The sequence below is a fragment of the Podarcis cretensis genome (assembly GCF_951804945.1).
Source record: "Podarcis cretensis genome assembly, chromosome: 2".
Lineage (NCBI taxonomy): Eukaryota > Metazoa > Chordata > Lepidosauria > Squamata > Lacertidae > Podarcis > Podarcis cretensis.
This window is the reverse complement of record NC_137171.1, coordinates 38,680,682-38,701,080: the sequence shown is the minus strand read 5'-3', so window position 1 is coordinate 38,701,080 and position 20,399 is coordinate 38,680,682. Positions and strand designations below refer to the sequence as shown.

The 20,399-nt window shown below is 42.1% G+C and overlaps 1 protein-coding gene and 1 long non-coding RNA gene across 3 annotated transcripts in view; one reads left to right on the top strand and one right to left on the bottom strand.

Moving 5' to 3' along the window:
- LOC307210413 overlaps positions 1-20,399 on the bottom strand; it is a 186,543-nt gene that overhangs the window by 27,993 nt on the left and 138,151 nt on the right. For both annotated transcript variants that reach the window (XR_013835972.1, XR_013835973.1), the window contains exons 7-10: positions 7,174-7,341; positions 4,535-4,733; positions 3,782-3,914; positions 2,210-2,342 (exon numbers count right to left, since the gene is read on the bottom strand). This is a non-coding gene — a long non-coding RNA (uncharacterized lncRNA). The remainder of the gene's footprint in view (positions 1-2,209; positions 2,343-3,781; positions 3,915-4,534; positions 4,734-7,173; positions 7,342-20,399) is intronic.
- LOC307210253 (myosin-3) overlaps positions 1-20,399 on the top strand; it is a 31,617-nt gene that overhangs the window by 8,248 nt on the left and 2,970 nt on the right. Inside the window, exons 9-35 of the mRNA XM_079965854.1 lie at positions 7-105; positions 316-419; positions 495-633; positions 942-1,060; positions 1,718-1,867; positions 2,265-2,435; positions 2,945-3,254; positions 3,796-3,875; positions 4,493-4,580; positions 4,667-4,784; positions 5,182-5,305; positions 5,386-5,522; positions 6,719-6,974; positions 8,361-8,603; positions 8,897-9,073; positions 9,647-9,792; positions 9,880-9,970; positions 11,378-11,767; positions 12,135-12,261; positions 13,659-13,777; positions 14,780-14,976; positions 15,498-15,681; positions 16,957-17,122; positions 18,269-18,393; positions 18,788-19,096; positions 19,323-19,526; positions 19,751-19,876. Of these exons, the coding sequence (XP_079821980.1) occupies positions 7-105; positions 316-419; positions 495-633; positions 942-1,060; positions 1,718-1,867; positions 2,265-2,435; positions 2,945-3,254; positions 3,796-3,875; positions 4,493-4,580; positions 4,667-4,784; positions 5,182-5,305; positions 5,386-5,522; positions 6,719-6,974; positions 8,361-8,603; positions 8,897-9,073; positions 9,647-9,792; positions 9,880-9,970; positions 11,378-11,767; positions 12,135-12,261; positions 13,659-13,777; positions 14,780-14,976; positions 15,498-15,681; positions 16,957-17,122; positions 18,269-18,393; positions 18,788-19,096; positions 19,323-19,526; positions 19,751-19,876 (4,499 nt within the window). The remainder of the gene's footprint in view (positions 1-6; positions 106-315; positions 420-494; positions 634-941; positions 1,061-1,717; positions 1,868-2,264; positions 2,436-2,944; positions 3,255-3,795; positions 3,876-4,492; positions 4,581-4,666; positions 4,785-5,181; positions 5,306-5,385; positions 5,523-6,718; positions 6,975-8,360; positions 8,604-8,896; positions 9,074-9,646; positions 9,793-9,879; positions 9,971-11,377; positions 11,768-12,134; positions 12,262-13,658; positions 13,778-14,779; positions 14,977-15,497; positions 15,682-16,956; positions 17,123-18,268; positions 18,394-18,787; positions 19,097-19,322; positions 19,527-19,750; positions 19,877-20,399) is intronic.

The following is a 20,399-nucleotide window of genomic DNA, read 5'->3' as shown; positions in this document are numbered from 1 at the left end:
TTGCAGATCTGCTGGAAAAATCAAGAGTAACTTTTCAGCTGAAGGCTGAGAGAAGTTACCATATTTTCTACCAGATTCTCTCCAATAAGAAGCCTGAACTTATTGGTAAGCAGAATTCTCATTTATTTCCTTCCTGAATGTCTCAGATTATCTGGTAAAGCAAAAGAGGATCTTATGCTAGTTGCTCAACCAGAGCTACACAGAACTGGGTGGGGAGAGGGGGAGAGAGAATTGCTCAGAACCATTTACTCTCCTTCTGTATCTTAATCTAAGATGTTATGTGGCGATTATTAGACTCTTCTAATTTCATTTCAGAAATGCTTCTCATTACAACAAACCCTTATGACTACCCATTTATAAGCCAAGGGGAGATTTCAGTACAAAGCATAGATGACCAAGAGGAACTAATAGCTACAGATGTAAGTATAAGTGCTGTTGCTAATATAAATACTGAGTAACAATTTCAGCTAATTGCTGCATGAACTATCTTACAGACGGCTATAGACATCCTGGGCTTCACTGCTGAAGAGAGAGTTGGAATCTATAAACTAACTGGGGCAGTCATGCATTATGGGAACATGAAGTTTAAGCAGAAACCACGAGAGGAGCAGGCAGAGCCAGATGGCAGTGAAGGTAACAGATCTCTGGCATACACCATTAAAAAAAAGCCAGTTTCCAGATCTCATGGTGGTGGGTAGGGAATTTTCATGTGAGGTGTGCAAAGCATCCCTGGAAAGATTTCACCTTAAAAGAGATTATATACAGTTTTTCCTCAGCTTTTGGCAATTAATCTGAATCGCTCTCCCTGTCATAATTTTAATGAGTAAATTACAATTGCAGCTACAACTTTTATTGTGACTATCCCATTCTCAAATGATTATTGCTTTCTGGCTTCCTGAAAGAGTTCCATCCATATTTGCTTCTCATATGTTGTTTTGTAGAGGCTGACAAAGCAGCTTATCTGATGGGCCTGAATTCTTCAGATTTACTGAAAGCCCTATGCTTTCCCCGAGTGAAAGTGGGAAATGAATATGTGACCAAAGGTCAAACAGTGGACCAGGTGAGGCCATGCATCAGATCAAAAACATGTATTAGCTTATGTGAGGGGCTCTTACTGAGGCAAGGTACATTTCTTCCTTTCAGTATGCTGCTTAGTAAGGATTTACAAGTTTGGGGGGAAATCTGTTTTCTTCTGGTAACATCCATCCCAGCTAGATTAATGCCACTGGAGCACTATTCAGAAAAGGTCACACCAGCAGGGAATCCATAGGGCATTTGCAATGGTTTGGGATAGATAGAGAGGAATTTCTGGTGAGATGAGACAACATGACACCCAGTACCATCATCATCTTCTTTCAAGAAGCCCTGTGGTAAAGCAACTAGTATTCCCCAACCCAACTTGGAAGGAGAAGTTTGAAGCAGAAAGACCAGATATTTAAACTACTCACCTCTTGTGGTGGGTTTCTGAGCTGGGATCATTCAGTTTCCATCTTAGCTAGTGAACACTATTATTCCTGGGTCATTCCATATCCTAGGGTCATCTAGTCCAACTCCCTGCAATGCAGGAATATTTTGCCCAACATGGGGCTCAAACTCACAATCCTGAGATTAACCATTTTATGCTATACCAATTGAGCTCTAACTTGTGCAGTGACTTCTTTCAGCAACACTGTTTAACTATGTAATGGCCGCTAATTGTCTGGACTGTTGCCTGCAGGTGCATCATGCTGTCAATGCCCTTTCCAAATCTGTCTATGAAAAGCTATTTTTCTGGATGGTACTTCGCATCAACCAACAGCTGGATACAAAGCTGTCCAGGCAACACTTCATTGGGGTCTTAGATATTGCAGGCTTTGAAATCTTTGAGGTATGTGGACCCATTGCAACTTCTTGCCTCTCTTGTAACAGCCAAATTAACTGCCTAGGCTGAACTTGTTCCAGAAAGTCGGCTTATAAATATTTATATAAATGTATTTTGCCTTGTGCACTCTGTCCCAGAGCATGGTTGTAATGGGTGATATGGGGAGCTGGGGAAGGGGAAGAAGAATTTCCCCATGCTCACAGCTTCTCTTCCCTTTTGGAGAGGGACAAGTTCCTCCCTAACCTCAAAGAGGTACCATTAATTAAGAAAATATTCCACTATTCCCTTCTGCATAGCCTCCTTCTTTCCTCTAAAAATTGTGAAGAATTAATTCTAAAAACTACTTACCTGTGTACCTTTGAAGCCAAAGCCATCATATTAACATCATATATTCTGGTGTTAGTTCAACAGCCTGGAGCAGCTCTGCATCAACTTCACCAATGAGAAACTGCAACAGTTTTTCAACCATCACATGTTTGTGCTGGAACAAGAAGAATACAAGAAGGAGGGGATTGAATGGACTTTCATAGACTTTGGAATGGACTTGGCTGCCTGCATTGAGCTTATTGAGAAGGTACATTTGCCATATTGTCTTGCAGTGGCAGACCTTGATTTTTGAGGCCCTGAAAGTTGAACTGTTATTGGGACCCCTTCACGACCAGCAACAAGGTCTGGGTAACCGCTGTTATCTTCTTCAGTGGGGTTGTTCCATGACAGATCACCACACACACACACACACACACACACACACTACTACATCTCAGATTTTGCTTAAAATTGCTGTACTGTGACACTTCACCTTTACAACATCAGTGCTACTGACTCTCAAACTTTGGAATTGTTGAAATACATACAGCAAAAAATTAATCCGTTTGAGTCATGTGACTGAAATTGGATCTACTAGACCCAATTTTTTCAAAGCAATGTGGAACAACGTCACTTCTGGGACCCCTCCGGGATTAGGGTCCCTGAAGCTTATGCTTCATTAGTTTCATAGTAGATCCACCCCTGTTGCCTTGTAAATAAATATCCACTTCATAGAAATATATATTTGAAATAAAACTTGTTTGTTTTTTCATTTAGCCAATGGGCATTTTCTCCATCCTGGAAGAAGAGTGCATGTTTCCTAAGGCAACTGACACTTCTTTCAAGAACAAGCTCTATGACCAGCATCTTGGAAAATCTGCTAATTTCCAGAAACCTAAGCCTGTCAAAGGCAAGCCTGAGGCCCACTTCTCCTTGGTCCACTATGCAGGGATTGTGGATTACAATATCGCTGGCTGGCTGGAGAAGAACAAAGACCCTTTGAATGAAACTGTTGTGGGACTCTATCAGAAATCATCCATTAAGATTCTGGCCAATCTTTATGCTGCCTTTGCTACCATAGAGGATGGTATGTTATCTTCATCTATTACAGAGTGGTCCAACACATGGCCCTCAAGGCCTTGTCTGGCAACATTTGATGCACCCCCCAGTTCTCATGCTGCCTTCCCAAAGCTGGCTAAGCAAGGCGCTGGACTTTGGGCAGGAGATGTGAGGGCTCTGACATCCTCCCTAGAGTCCTCCCTTCTCCTTCCCAAAGCCTAGTTAGTGCTTTCCTAGCTTTGGGCAGGCGGTGTGAGGGCTCTAGAACCAAGCCAAAGCCTCCTCCCCAAAGCCTGGCGCCTCACTTAGCCAGCTTTGGGAAGGCACTGTAAGGACTTGGGTGTGTGTGTCAAATTTTGGCCTCACTCCCCACTCCACCTCTGTGACAAGGCAGTGTGTGAACTGTGGGTTCCGTGTCTTTTGGCCCACTTGGTATGAAAATTTGGGCCACCCTGATCTATTATATTTGGCTTAAAACTGTGTGACCTCTTGCACTGACCATGGTTAGAAGGATGGCCAGAATGGCTGACCAGAAATATCGCTAATTGTACTTACGTCTTGCTTTGCAGCTGAAAGTGGTGGTGCTACTAAGAAGAAAGCTGCCAAGAAGAAGGGGTCTTCCTTCCAAACTGTTTCTGCACTTTTCAGGGTAAGGCTTGCAGGCATCCTCAGAAAGACAGGTGCCCCACTGCAATAAATACATTTTTGTAGATGCAAATCTCATTAATTGGATAGTCAGTAGTTTGTATATGTGGTGCCATTAGCTCAAATGGTGGACGGCTTATAGATGTGCCTAAGAGCATATATCACCCAGTGATGCATTTGACTTTGATCCTTTGTTGGAAACTGAATGCTGGACTAAACTTATCATGCATCTGAGGTGGGTACATTTTTTAAAAAAAACAACAACAACACACCCCAATAATTTTGCTTTTTTCATGTGATCATCATCTACTTAAATTAGAAAGGGATCAGAAAGTATAATAATTAGAAATGATAAAATAAACAATATTAAAGGTGTGCTTATGGGTATTAAGCTTGTATATAAAAAGGTTTAGATCTTGGAGTGGGGGTAAGTACAGTAAATGTAACAAATAAGTTAATCTTATTTCCATTTTTGGGGAGCAGACCTTATTAGCCTACACATTTCAATTTTATTTTAGGGTATGTGGAAGAAGAAGAACATTTGTAAATAAATATAATATGGCTCCTTTTATCAGAATAATAAAATTTTAACAGCATTTAATATAAATTTCCAAATTACAGGAAAATTTGAACAAACTGATGACCAACTTGCGGACAACTCACCCACATTTTGTGCGCTGCATCATCCCCAATGAAACTAAAACTCCAGGTAACTAAGACAATCTGACATCAATTTCCAGCAGGAGTTCGGTCGAGTACCAGGGAAAGCTGCTATTTAGGTTTTCTCTTCCACAGGTGCAATGGATCACAGGCTTGTTCTGCACCAGCTACGGTGTAACGGAGTGCTTGAAGGCATTCGAATCTGCAGGAAGGGATTTCCAAACAGAATCTTATATGGGGATTTTAAACAAAGGTCTCAGCTACATTTATTGTGATCTTCCTAATTTGCATTGAGGCAATTTGTTAGGAAAACACTGTCTAGAATTCTGGATAACAATGACACCTGTGCCTGCTTGAGCATCACTTTCTATACTATAATTTAGATTCAATGGGATTTTTTTGCAGAAAATATGCTTTTTAATGCTGCCCTGCCCTCACTGTTTTTGCCTGGGGAACTTCCCTTTAGGATTTTGTACAATACAAATAAATATTTGGATAAAAAGTATCATAGCCTCCTCAAACTAACCACAATCTTGCTGCCTATTTATGGGCAGTTACCTAAGCTGTTTAGAAGTGTTTGCTAGTGGGAAAGAGCTTCTTCCTTCTCCACTGTTTACAGCGCTAAAACCTGTTTGTGTTTAAATGGACAGATACCGCGTTCTGAATGCTAGTGCTATCCCAGAGGGCCAGTTTATGGACAGCAAGAAAGCCTGTGAGAAACTGCTGGGATCTATTGATATTGATCACACCCAGTACAAATTTGGACACACCAAAGTAAGCACTTCTCTGTGCTGAGAAGAGTACAAGCAGTGGCTCTACTTTGGCAGCGACTATACTTTGCCTTCTCTTTTTAGGTGTTTTTCAAGGCTGGGTTGCTGGGCCTTTTGGAAGAGATGAGAGACGAACGTCTAGCATTGCTCATCACTCGCACACAAGCTATGTGCAGAGGGTACCTCATGAGAACAGAATACCAAAAAATGGTGGAAAGAAGGTATAACATTTCTCCCCAAGTTTACACCAGGGAGCTTCACTTTACTAGATGCAGAGCCTCCCCCCCCCTTTACCTTGATTCCCCAGAAATATTAGAGGAAAGATACCCTACAAATGATATTTTTGAAACACTCCTTAAAATTTCCACTTCTCCTGCCCCCCTCTGTATTGTGCCTATGTAAACCTATCAGGCTGCTAAAATCTCCTTGGGCTATAGGAGCAGACCTCACCTCTTCTGTTATACAAAGAAATGCTGGCAAACTGAAACTAATTGCTTAAGCTGCAATCCCAACCTCACTTACCTGGCAGAAAGCACCAATGGACTTACTTCTGAGTAGATATGGTTGGGCTTGCACCAAAAGATATCTGCTACAGGTCTCTTGAAATTCTGTTATCTGTAGGTGCTAAATCAGATTTTTCAGAAGAGGGGTGATGCACACTATTTTGCTCAAGTGGGCAACCTCAGGCTTATCTGACCCTCTCCACTCATCACTGGGCCTCCTTTGCATCCTTCTGAGTGTTTTTGCCTGCCTGGAATGTGCCCTTGAACTTCATTTGCTTTCCTGGATGGAGAACAGGGTGTGAATGGAGAAACTAGCCTACTGTGCAATTGTAAAATTTTATTGCTCTATCTCAGGCATGTCCAACAGGTAGATCACGATCTGCTGGTAGATCACGGGGTGTTTCTGGTAGATCCTGGAGGATCTTTGGCCCCTCAGTGATCTCCCCCCCCCCCAAAAAAAAGAAAAGAAAGCTCCACAACTTTGTCTTCCTAAAAACAAAGCTCAAAAACTCTGGGTCCCCCCAAAAACGCTCCACAACTTTGGCATTCCCAAAAAAGCTCAACAACTGTGTTCCATCCAATGAAAATAGGTAGATCACTGCCAGTTTTTTTATACTGTGAGTAGACGGCAGTCTATTGGGAGCTGGATGTCCCTGCTCTATCTAGTTTTGCCTCTGGCCCCATCCACCCTCTGGCATGTGGTCCCAGAAGGGAATGTAGCCGCTGGGCTTAAAAGGTTTCCCCACCCCTGAGTTAAGGGAAATAAATCGTCAAGTAGTTGCATATTCATTTAATTATTTGCAGGCGAGCCTCTTGAAATTTTGCAGTTGAAGCCTCATTAAGGAGCTCCCGAGCTTTGCTTAGGAAAACTAACTTTCCGCAATGAGTAACTCTGTGAATTGGTTCCATCACAGGGAAGCTATCTTCACCATCCAGTACAACATTCGCTCATTCATGAACGTCAAACACTGGCCTTGGATGAAGCTGTTTTTCAAGATTAAGCCACTGCTGAGGAGTGCAGAGGCAGAGAAAGAATTCGCCAATATGAAAGAAGAGTTTAAAAAAACCAAAGAAGAACTTGCTAAATCTGAAGCCAAAAGGAAGGAACTGGAAGAGAAAATGGTCTCTTTGCTGCAGGAGAAAAATGACTTGCAGCTTCAAGTGCAGTCTGTGAGTAATTCACAAATATCTCCCCATGGTCAGTTTTAGGAAATGTGGTGCTCTAAGCAAATTATTAAATTATCACTATCTCATCAGGCTTTCCCCTCTCCCCATCAGTCAGCTGTCCCCAGTTGAGATCTCTAGCTTGCGTCAGCTGCTTCACAGCAAGCTCCCAGTAAGATCTGTACTCTGACATGCCGCTACTTACCCTGCTGCCCTTCACATCCATCTCAGGCTGTTCATGAGCTGCCTTTTTCCGTTATGGGGCTGTTTTGCCTCGTGTCACGCTCCTTCCTATTGCTGTCATCTTGCATTTGGCTGGTCCTTCCTTTGTTTGCACCTGGCACCCTGGGCAGCAGATGACCAGTCACCTTTGCTGTAATTGAGAAGGGAATTGACCTTCCATCAGTTATTGCAGGAAAACTTGCTACAGCTAGGTTGCCTATTGGCTGGACCCTTTTCAGATCCTTCCTTCCTTCAGCCAGAACAGTTACTTATGCTAAGTTTGAAGAACAGCCAGTTAAAGTCAAATGGTAACAAAAGCAGTTGAAAAAGCTTGCAAACATAGCCTTTATACTCTCTCTCTCTCTCTCTCTCTCTCTCTCTCTCTCTCTCACACACACACACACACACACACACACACACAGCAACCCACCATGAATTATTCTCAGTAAACAAGAGACATTAAACAGCATACAGTCTTAGAGGTCACACTGGCACCACAAAACTCCTCCCGTCTTCTTTTGTATTGCATTTCCTTTTTGGCTATATAGGTACAGCACAGATAATCCCATCTTGAACTAATGCTACAGTGTCACTTGCAATATGTGTGTGTGTGTGTGTGTGTGTGTGTGTGAGAGAGAGAGAGAGAGAGAGAGAGAGAGAGAGAAAGTGACCACCAAATCTTGAAATCAAACACAGAGATGGAAGAGAAGGTGTAAATATAGTGGGAAGGTGGAACTGATTATGATGTTGGATCTGAATGGTCCATCTTGCAAAAAGATACGCACTAATGGGCTGAGATGCAAAGACATGCTTAGGAATTTCTATGAATTTGTGTCCAGCTGGTGTGATGTTTGTTTGTTTGTTTGTTCTCTAATCCCCTGGAACAGAAGACATCCCTCATGCCATAACAGAAATTGTCTTTGAAAACCTTTCCTCCCCTTACCAGTTTTTAAAGCAGCATGTCATGTGTGGCTGTCATTTGACAAACACAAGTCTAAAGCCACCTTGATGACCTGGAATTGGTTTGGATCCCAGTTATGAAGATAAAATGGAGAGAAGTCAAAGCTTTTAGCTGCCTTTAAAGGGGGGAGCAATTTAGAAAGTGGTATACGGTTATACTGCCTGGTGGAGTTGAATGATAATACATATGATACACTTTTCTCTAACAAGGAAAGTGAAAGTTTGGCAGATGCTGAGGAAAGGTGTGACCAGCTGATCAAAACCAAAATCCAGCTGGAGGCAAAAATCAAGGAGCTGACTGAACGAGCAGAGGACGAAGAAGAGCTGAATGCAGAGCTGACAGCCAAGAAAAGGAAACTGGAAGATGAGTGCTCCGAACTGAAGAAAGATATTGATGACCTGGAGTTAACACTGGCTAAGGTGGAAAAAGAAAAGCATGCCACTGAAAACAAGGTAACCTTTAATATTGCCTTCAAAATGCCGTTTCCCGTTCTATCTGCCAAGATATTCAATTGCCATATAAAGTTTTGAAAAATTGTCACACTTTTCACTCTCATGTTACAAATTGCTAATTTCTTATGTAAAATGGCTTCCCATCTCGTGCCTCGACCTCTGCAATTAAAGACAGCAAGTTAAGGACAAAATAAATAGGAAGCTTACAATGATCCTAGTTTAACAATGTCTGTCCTTAATCAGTATTTCAGCTGATCTCAACACCATCAACAATCTTATGCTGTGTTTTGTAGGTGAAGAACCTAACAGAAGAAATGGCAGTTTTGGATGAAACTATTGTGAAATTAACCAAGGAGAAGAAAGCCCTCCAAGAGGCCCATCAACAAGCTCTTGATGACCTACAAGCTGAAGAAGACAAAGTTAACACTCTCACTAAAGCGAAAACCAAGCTGGAGCAGCAAGTTGATGATGTGAGAAAGCTAATCCCTGTCATTCTTGAACTTTGCATGATATTTTTTCATTATGACTTACTTGCTTTGGACTGGATTGTTATAAGCTGCCTTGAGTTATAGCTATGTAAAAAGGTGGTATATAAATGAAAATGAAACATCTCTAAGTTAACAAAGTTTGTTTTTGAGCCTGTTAATGTGCCCAAGTGGAGATTACACATAACAGGACACAGGGCTCTCCTGCTAACATACATGTTTTTCCCTGAATAAACTGGCTTAAAGGTCCCTGAGTTCAGAGGAGATCCTCTGGAAGCACATCATTAGCAAAACAATAGTGGATAAGGAACACTACCCTTAGTTTGTACTGATATTTGTGTGACAATGGGGAAGGAGGATTCTGAAGGGTGTTGGGTTTTTTTTGCCTCCCATCTTAGTTGGAGATACAGAAATGCTCACTTTCCTGCTAGCAAATGTCCATTCCCTGCAAAGGGACTCAATTCATACTTTGTTAATACTGAGTTTAACCCAAGGAATTAGTAATTTCCCACTATAAAAATCTCTGAGACTGGCACTAACATTAAGCTTTCGTTGCAGCTGGAAGGTTCCTTGGAACAGGAAAAGAAAATCCGCATGGATCTTGAAAGAGCTAAGAGAAAGTTAGAAGGGGACTTGAAACTTGCCCAGGAATCCATAATGGATCTAGAAAATGATAAACAGCAGCTAGAAGAAAAGCTGAAGAAGTATGGAAATCGTAAATTGTAGTTGCATATTAAAATATGTTTATGGGGTAGCTTTTTAATTAAACTGCCTCTTCAATTCCTTTATAGGAAAGACTTTGAGTACAGTCAAATGCAAAGCAAAATTGAAGACGAGCAAACTTTGGGTATCCAGCTGCAGAAGAAAATCAAAGAACTTCAGGTATAAATTGTTTTCTTCATTCTAGCATCCCAGCTCATTTTCACTTGGTAACAAGAATTAAAATGTTTGGTTATAAATAATCTTTGATACGTAAACATGATATAATGAAACATGCCCTCCTTGTAAGACTGCTTCCAGACTTTAGCACACTTTTGTGCAGATCTGCCACCCATTTGGGTAGATGCTGGTATATGCCCTTAGCACAGTAACTATGCTGAGTAAGCAGGTTGTCTGGAAGCAATGAAAGACAGAAGTTTAATAGGATTAATTTGTTTCAAGTATATGTTTGGTAGGACACAATGAATTAGGACCACAGTGACTCCATTTTCAAATTGTTGTTGTTTTGAATAGTTTGTTTTCAACAGCCTCATTACATTACATTACAATCTATTTTCAAATGTGTGTCTCTGAAGCAGCTCTTCTATGTCACTATGCTTCTCATTTCCATCCATGACCAGTACAACCCCCAACATGACTTTCTGCTAATATTTCCCAATATATCCCTGGTTTTGTCCTTTGCTCCTTGCAACTCTCTCACCCTTGATGCCAAAAGTCTCCTGATCCCTTGCACAAGGGTGTCATGTCCCATTTTGCCCCTTGAGGTGAAATAGGAAGTGCTGCCTTGCCGCTGCACTGCACCTGCTGAAGCACCCCTTTCCTATGTCACTGGAAATTGGCTCCAATGCCAGCATTACTTCTATACCAGCAGCTGTGGAGGTGTGGTACCCGTGGGGGCGCTGCTGCAAGGGCTTCCATCACCTGAGGCAGGGGTAGGCAACCTAAGGCACAGGGGCCGGATGTGGCCCAGTCACCTTCTAAATCCGGCCCGCGGACGGTCCAGGAATCAGTGTGCTTTTACATGAGTAGAATGTGTCCTTTTATTTAAAAATGCATCTCTGGGTTATTTGTGGGGCATGGGAATTCGTTCATTTTTTTTCTTTTCAAAATATAGTCTGGCCCACCACATTGTCTGAAAAAGTTTGCTCACCCCTGGCCTGAGGTGCCTGCTTCATTTTGCTTTATGGGCAGGCCAGCCCTGCTCTTCCACCAGTTTCCCCCATTTTCCTCACTGCCCCTTTTACTTGGAATTTCCTCCCTGAAAATGTAATGTCTCCAAATCCCGCCTACAAAATGCTCCCGTTTTACAAAGCCTTTGCCTTAACCTCTTGAATTCTTATTCCCAACTGCAGCCTTGTCCAAGTACATGTAACTGCATTTTCTCACAGTTATCTTAGCATCTTCCATCTCTCCACTGTTGATTTTAGATTGTGAGCTCCTGGTCTCTCCTTTCCTTATCTCTCGTTCTTTGATTTATGAACCTTTGTGAAGCAGCATCTTCACATAACCAACAACTTCATTATCAACTACTGGTAACCATAACCACTTCCTCCTCCTCCTCCTGTGTAGGCTCGTATTGAGGAACTGGAAGAGGAGATTGAGTCTGAGAGGGCAACTCGGGGGAAGGCAGAAAAGCAGCGGGCTGAATTGGCGCGTGAACTAGAGGAAATCAGCGAGAGGCTTGAAGAAGCTGGAGGGGCCACTTCGGCCCAGATTGAAATTAACAAAAAGCGGGAGGCAGAATTCCAGAAAATGAGGCGTGACCTGGAGGAATCTGCCCTGCAGCATGAAGCTACAGTAGCAACTCTCCGCAAGAAGCATGCTGATAGTACGGCGGAGCTTGGGGAACAAATTGATAACCTGCAACGTGTCAAACAAAAGTTGGAGAAGGAAAAGAGCGAGTGCAAAATGGAGATTGATGACCTGGCCAGCAATCTCGAGTCCGTTACCAAGTCTAAGGTATTTGAAAGTAAATTTCAAATTCTTCACAGTCCAGACTACAAAATGTACATTCTCAGTTGTGAACAAAAAGAAGAAATGTATCTCAAATATTCTGAAAAGGTGATCTTTTGCCCAGCAAGATCCTTGAAGCGGATGATTTTGGGGCAGAAACATATAAGCCCTAGAAGGAGGCACTTGAACCAAAACTCATTGGGCTAATTTAATAATAAACATTCATCCATTTCAGCATTTTTGAGATGTATTTTTCTTTGTTCACAATAAATTCTTCCTTTTGTGTGTGTTTCCTTTTCACTTTCTCAGTAAACACACATACATGACTGACTGCATGATGTATCCTGTTTCATTTCACTTCTTACTACCACAGGCTAATTTAGAGAAAATGTGTCGTACATTAGAGGACCAGCTCAGTGAACTAAAGGCCAAATCTGAGGAAAACCAGAGATCAGTGACTGATCTAACAACACAGAAAGCCCGTCTACAGGCTGAGTCAGGTAAGGATGAAAACAGTGGGGATGCAAGATGCGAACAAGGGCCAGGGTTTTCTTTCCATCATTTGCTTCAAGGTGAACGGTTTTTATTATTTATGTTCTGTGGAATCTATGCAATGTCTCATGTTCCTGCAACACATTTTTAGTCTGTGCTTCTGAGGTTAGCTTTCAGAAGCACCAATAAAAAGCACAAACCAGGCTTTCATGGGGCTAAACGGGTTTAAATTCAAGTATTCTGCTGGCAGAGCACTGAGGTGATAATCTGGTGGTTGAGTGTGGAGGTAGATTTTCATTTTTTAAAGAGTATTTTTGGAACTTTAGTCTAGCTTGTTGCTGAAGTAACAAGGGAAGTTGAATAACCGGTGCAATGGCAGATAAAGAGAAAACAAAATGTTAGACTAAACCTCTGAATCCGTATTGCGAATGTCAGGCTGAGCCCTGGAACATTTGGGCTAATAAAATGCAGAAGGGAGTTCACCTGGTGGCCATTTGTATGTTGCACAAAAGAGGGAACACAAATGACTTGCGCGCCTTCATTTTGTGCTTCTGGTGCAACTTGCAAGCTGCTCCTTAGTGAGAAATGAGCTGTACCCACACTTCGCTCACAACCATCTCACCATGGGAGCTGCTGTGCACACTTCTGCTTTGTAAGATGCACTGAACTTTAAAAAAAAAGAGGCATTCAAAACTGTCTCCAGCAAATTCAGAGTGAATTTCAAGCATCACTGAGCAGCAAACCCCAAGTCCAGTATAATTGGGATTAGGCTTTTATGTTGGAGTGTACATGCAGGTCCTGCTTTACGACCCCAATGCATTTCCTGGAAATTGTTAGGTGTGTAACAAGTCCACAATTTCCATTGTTTCCTATGGAAACATTTCTAACACGGGAATTGTCTGATATCTTCCCCACCTCCATGGTTTCTTCCTGAAATGGCTGCAACTCATCAGCAAAAAAGAGACAGAGGGAAAAACTGATTTGTTCTATCTCTCCTGCTCCCTGATTTGTCCTGTTTCCCCTGCTCTCTGATTCATTCAGTCTTGCTTCCCACTCTCTGTGGTTTCTGCTTGAAAATGGCTGCTGACAGCCAACAAAACACAAAAAACCAAGGAAGTGAGCTGTTTGGATAAGTGAATCTGTGGTGCATATAGCAAGGTTTGGGCATAATTTTTAAGTGCGGATGGTGGGACCTGTGTGTATTTTCTAGGAAGGTTCATGCCCTGCTACTTCTGGACCAGCAGATCTGTGAAAGAAAGATTGTTGTGGAGGGATAATTCTTAAAGGCATAAGGTTAATAGAGCTGACACTGTGAATTAAGCCTGGGAGATATGGAATCACACCTAAGGTTATAGTGAACATCACTGTTATTAGCAAATTAAGAATTTGTCTTCTGTGGTCACAGGTGAACTGGCGCGTCAACTTGAGGAAAGGGAGAGCATAATATCCCAACTTTCCAGAAGCAAACAAGCATTTACTCAGCAAATAGAAGAACTAAAGAGGCACCTGGAGGAAGAGACCAAGGTATTCATAAGCCTAGACTGCTGGGGAACATTTCTCTTGATTCATTAAAAGGAATACATTAACATAGGAAGAATTTAATTTAAATTTCCAACACTTTAGTGGACACATCTGTCAGCAGGTTCTCAACCCTTCCAATATGCAACACAACTGTACCATGATGAGCTGTCATTGGAACTATGTCTAAAAGTTGAGAGGGGATGTATCTGCTTATGGACTCAGCGGAAACCATGACTACATCATGCGAATTAATTATATCTCATGCTATCAGGCTAGGTCTACAGATGCACTGGGAATAACAGCACAATCCTATACAACTACTGAGTAGTAAATGGCATTCAGTTTGGTGGAGAAAATGGGTTTGGATTACAGCCCAAGACTCATTGAACTCACTCCTTAGCAGATATGCACAGAATTGTGCTCCAGTTTTTAATTTTCCTCATATCTGTCAAACAAAATACCAACTCACTATTTGTGAATACCAAGGTACCTTTAAAAAAAAATCTAAACATTTCAGGTGTAAGTATTACTGGCATAAACAAATATTTTAACTCACTCCAGCATTTCCGTGCACTGCTCTGGTTCACCAGAAGCGACTTAGTCATGCTGGCCACATGACACCAGCTCCCTCAGCAAATAAAGCGAGATGAGCGCCGCAACCCCAGAGTCAGCCATGACTGGACCTAATGGTCAGGGGTCCTTTTACCTTTACCTTTACCACATATTGCAGCAGTGAGTCTGCTGGTCTTGCAGGCGACATGATTAATTCACAGTAATTCAAGACTTGGAGTACTTTCTTGGGGACTCATAAGTCTCTTCAGTACTGTAAACTGCTTGAGTTTTGTGTGAATAAAGTAGCCTCTTGCTTCATCCTGACTTCTGTCAGGATAGCTTTATTCTGAGATTATACATGCAAAACACCACAGGCATTGTTCCAAGAGCACCAATGTAAGAATCTATGGAATGAATTCAGTTATAAATGGATGCATGGTTTACGGTTCTTAGGCGAAGAATGCACTGGCTCATGCCTTACAATCGGCTCGCCATGACTGTGACTTGCTCCGTGAACAATATGAAGAGGAACAAGAAGCAAAGAGTGAACTCCAACGTGCCCTGTCTAAAGCCAACAGTGAAGTGGCCCAGTGGAGAACCAAATATGAGACAGATGCCATTCAACGCACAGAGGAACTGGAAGAGGCCAAGTAAGTGTTGGGGGTGAGAAGTGGCATGCTAATAAGCCATTTTCACACATTACATTCAGCCACATTTTATGTTCATAACAGTAACCTATCCATGTGGGGATACCACTACAAACTGGGCACTTGGTTCCTCATTCTTAGATGAAGGGACAAACATTTATGATCTTCAGCATATATTTCAGCACGGTGGAAATCATGAAAGTGCTGGGATTTAGAGATGATAGTACCCATGTGACTGGATTTTAGTCCAATTAATTCTGTCACATTAAAGAATAAACTAGAATTTGACAACATAAATTTCTGATTAAAATCTGACACCCCACCCAAATGCCAGGAGGACTCACATTTTAATTAATGATGTTGCCAAAGTGCATAATAACCTGATTCAGAATATGAATTTACTTGGACTTGCCTATCAGTTCTACAAGCATGCAGGTGGCTAAGATACTGTAAACTATACTGTGCTACTAAGGGCAACCTTAGTAGTTAAAGGGGCATCATCATTACAATCTGACTTCTTTAAGGAAAAAGCTTGCTCAGAGGCTTCAAGAAGCTGAAGAACAAGTTGAAGCTGTGAATTCCAAGTGTGCTTCCCTGGAGAAAACAAAGCAGAGGCTGCAATGTGAAGTGGAAGACATGATGGTGGACGTTGAGAGAGCAAATGCACTAGCAGCTGCTCTGGATAAGAAGCAGAGGAATTTTGACAAGGTGTGTTTCTCCTCTATAGTATCAGCCCTTAGATGAGAAATAGGCACTCTTCGTCTCAAACTAGCAGATACACTCCACTTGCTTCTGAATTTGAATCTGACTCTCACTTCTACCTACTACTACTACTAATATAATAATAATAATAATAATAATAATAATAATAGTAATAATAATAATAATATTACTTATACCCTGCCCACTCTGGGCAGCTTCCAACAGGAGATTAAAAATACATTAAAACATCAATCATTAAAAAAAAGCTTCCCTAAACAGGGCTGCCTTCAGATGTCTTCTAAACATCAGATAGTTGTTTATTCCTTTGACATCTGATGGGAGGGTGTTCCACAGGGCAGGAGCCACTACCAAGAAGGCCCTCTGCCTGGTTCCCTGTAATTTTACTTCTAATAGTGAGGGAACCGCCAGAAGGCCCTCAGCGCTGGACTTCAGTGTCCGGGCCAAACAATGGGGGTGGAGACACTCCTTCAGGTATACTGAAATATTTAAGCCCAATCTCTGATGTCAGAGGGACACCAGCAATTTGGCCCAGATTTGAGGAATGAGGGCACCATGCAGAGCTCATAGCCTGTGACCCATAGCCTTTTGTGACAGAAGGATCTTATAAATGTATGTCTGTATTTGTTTATTAATGGGAAACCATTCAGGTTTCCTGATTCAGGGATGCATCACTCCTGTACTTATGCCCAGCATGCTTGACATGATTTTGGGCTGTATGACTACTTTGCTATTGAGAATTGGTCTGTGATGGCTGATTCACAGTTATGTTAAGATCCCAACTTTCTTCTATCATGAAACTTGAGGCGGCACATATAGAGTACCTAGGAGTTGTTCCATCCAGGCATGAACTAGAGTTGCTGCTTAACTTTAACAAGGTAGATGTGTCATGTGCTTTCTGACCATGCCCTGGGATATGCGTGTCACATACTGATGTTGCCATGATCGAGGGACATGTGCCCTGACCTTCTGCTCTGAGGTCAAGAGTGCTATTGGGTGTTTGGGGAAAAATTGTCAGAGAATTGCTGGGAGACAGAGAGTGGTGGCTGGTGGAATTGCAGTGTATAGTTTTATCGGCCAAGGCTTCCTGTCACTTTGGATTTCCCCTGGCACAGAAAATAAAGATAGAGAACGCCCCTGTAAACTGTCACTGCCTTCTTCCCAGTGATGTCCAGAACTGCTACTGAGAAGGCTAGTTTAGCAAAGAAAAATCATAAGCAAATAAAACGGCAACTAACTAACTAAAACACAATGGATGTTAAGATTTTGGCAGAATGGAAGACCAAGTATGAGGAGAGCCAGTCAGAGCTAGAAGGTTCCTTAAAGGAGTCACGCTCCTTGAGCACTGAACTTTTCAAAATGAAGAATGCTTATGAGGAGACACTAGATCAGCTGGAAACAATCAAGCGAGAAAACAAGAACCTACAGCGTAAGTTTCCTTTTTTGGCCTTCTTTCTATTTGTTGGTTATTTTGACTCTAGCAATGATAATTCACAGTGCAGAGGGTCTCAGGGATATGCAAGGATTGCTGACTTTTCTCTGTGCCTTTAGCACAAGCAGAAATATCCTCATCACTGCACCTCCATATCATGGAAGCTGCACTGATTCAGAAACTGTCCATCTTTGTGCAGAACTGTGACTAAAAATCAAGAGAAGACTAAAGCAGGTGTATATGTTCTTTGTCAGATCATAGCACATTCTAGCCTTAAGGACTTTAAGAAAATATTAGAGTTAAAAGTGTTCAGAATTTCCAGATCTCTGCACATTCTCATTCTTGTCCTGTGACGAGAAGGCAAGGCTAACTTGATAACACTAATGGCAGTTTTCAGAATTGACTGCCCCACACAAATCTCATAAACGTCCTTAGCAAGTATTGGCAACAGCACTTGGTTGGTTTAATTTCACACAATGCATTTTTGTCCATGTGAGCAGTTCCAACTTTCTCTGGTAAAAGGTAAAGGGACCCCTGACTTAGGTCCAGTCGTGACCGACTCTGGGGTTGCGGCGCTCATCTCGCTTTATTGGCCGAGGCAGCCGGTGTACAGCTTCTGGGTCATGTGGCCAGCATGACTAAGCCGCTTCTGGCGAACCAGAGCAGTGCACGGAAACACCGTTTACCTTCCCGCTGGAGTGGTACCTATTTATCTACTTGCACTTTGATGTGCTTTTGAACTGCTAGGTTGGCAGGAGCAGGGACCGAGCAACAGGAGCTCACCCCGTTGCAGGGATTCGAACCACCGACTTTCTGATCGGCAAGTTCTAGGCTCTGTCGTTTAACCCACAGCAACACCCACGTCCCTGTAGCTGGTGGTAATCATACGTAAAACTGACAGAATTTCCTAGGTTTGAAAAAAAAGAAGAGAGAATTTATGATGGCTCAGGCATTGTATTTGGGAGCATTTGGGATATCTTTCATCATAAAAAAGGTGTTTTGTGAACTGTTCTGAAGCAGACAGAAGAAGGCACAAGTACCGCCTCTGTTTGCAGAGCAGCTCTTTGCACGTGTGTGTGTGTGTTTCTAGTTCTAGAGGCATTTCACCCTTTATCATCTCTGTGTATGTTTAATTCTTCCTAGAGGAAATAGCTGATCTTACAGAACAAATTAGTCAAAGTGGCAAAATTATCCATGAACTTGAGAAGGCCAAGAAGCAGATAGAAGTGGAGAAATCTGATATGCAGATGGCTCTAGAGGAAGCAGAGGTAAGATGCCAAAAAACAGTAGGAAATAAAATACAAATGGCCAATAACTAGGTTTTTATAAAAGTCTTTTGGAATGTGGTAGTTGGAGATGCTCATTTGTTGCATCGGATTCCCACAAACCACATACCATTTGTTTGGCAGATGGTCATCATGGCATGATGGAATTTGTTTAAGCTAAAGGGCAATATGGATATAGGATTATCTGAAGTCACATCACACCTAATCTTTGAGAAAACTTCTATAGTGACTTCCATATTGGTGTTAAATTGTTAACAGATATTAGTTAACTATGTTTTACTACACTGTGGTAAGATCAAGAAGGAGAAAAGTAATCTAAGTTTCCTCCAACCCCAAATCTCTGTGCTGGTTTATTTCTCCAACATTTCCTCAATAGGGTGCTCTTGAACACGAGGAAGCCAAAATCCTTCGCATTCAGCTTGAGTTGACTCAGGTGAGATCCGAGATCGATAGAAAGATTGCCGAGAAAGATGAAGAAATTGATCAGCTGAAGAGGAACCACCAAAGAACAGTGGACACAATGCAAAGTGCCTTGGATGCAGAAATACGGAGCAGGAATGAAGCTGTGAGGATTAAGAAGAAGATGGAGGGAGATTTAAATGAAATGGAGATCCAGCTGAGCCATGCAAACCGTCTTGCAGCTGAGACACAGAAACACCTCAGGAATGTCCAAGGGCAGCTTAAGGTACTTATCTTTCCAATATATCCTTTATATCAAGAGTAGTTAATCTGTGGCCTTCCAGATGTTGTTGGATTACAGCTCCCATTGTCCTTGACCACTGGCCATGTTGGCTAGGGCTGATGGGAATTGGAGTCCAACAACATACTGGTGGGTCATATGTTAACCACTATTGCTTTATATGAATAATAGAAATTCAGTTCTGCTCAACACTTTCCCCTGTTGTGTTTAGGACACACAACTACATTTGGATGATGCCCTCCGAGGCCAAGAAGATCTGAAAGAGCAAGTGGCTATGATTGAGCGCCGAGCTAATCTGATGCAGGCTGAGATTGAGGAGCTCCGGGCAGCTCTGGAACAGACAGAGAGGGGAAGGAAGTTAGCTGAACAAGAGCTTCTAGATGCAAATGAACGCGTGCAACTTCTTCACACGCAAGTATGGGCTACAGTTGTCACTATAACAACAAAACTTGCCGTGCTACATTAGTTCAAATGTCCATCTAATCTCACATTTGATGTCTGACCGTGGCCACTGACATGCTCTATAGTGGTAAACAGAGACATGCTGCCTCCAAGTATGAGGAGGAATAATTGCTTAATCATTACTAGAAACTGTGGCATAAGAGATGCTAAAACATCCTCACTGTGTCTTTTGTTTAGAACACCAGCCTTATTAACACAAAGAAGAAGCTGGAAATTGATGTTTCTCAACTTCAAAGTGAAGTGGAAGATGCCATTAAAGAGGCCAGAAATGCAGAGGAGAAGGCAAAGAAAGCCATCACAGATGTAAGAGCTTCTTTTCTCTTTCAGTGGTTGCCACAAAACCTTGCTGTTATCTATAACAATTTTTGTTGGCTCATGGGCACTTGATCACAGTGATCATTCTAGAGCTGTCCAGTCCTTCTGTGAGTGGCTAATAGTTTTTTCCTTCAATATGCCTTCACAAACTGATAGAAGGAGGAAGAAGAGCCTCTATTCCTTCAAAGTGCGCCACTAAAGGGACATCCATGAAAGTGTTGCCTCAGGTGGCTTCAACCCTTATATACCTTGGAACAAATAGGGAAGGGCATTAATACTGTCTCCAGGCACTACCAGTTCCCCCAGTCCCAGTTGCTATGCTCCTTTCATCTATTACCCCTAAAGGAACAAAGCTCAGTTTCACAAGATGGCCTGCTTAAAACCCTGGTCTTTTTACTAGCATGCTATCATTTGCAAACAGTTGGATGCATTTCCCCCCTCACTGAGTTTCCATGCCATCCCTGTTGAACGTTTGCCTACCATGCAGCTGTTGAAGCGCAGAGCCTTTGCA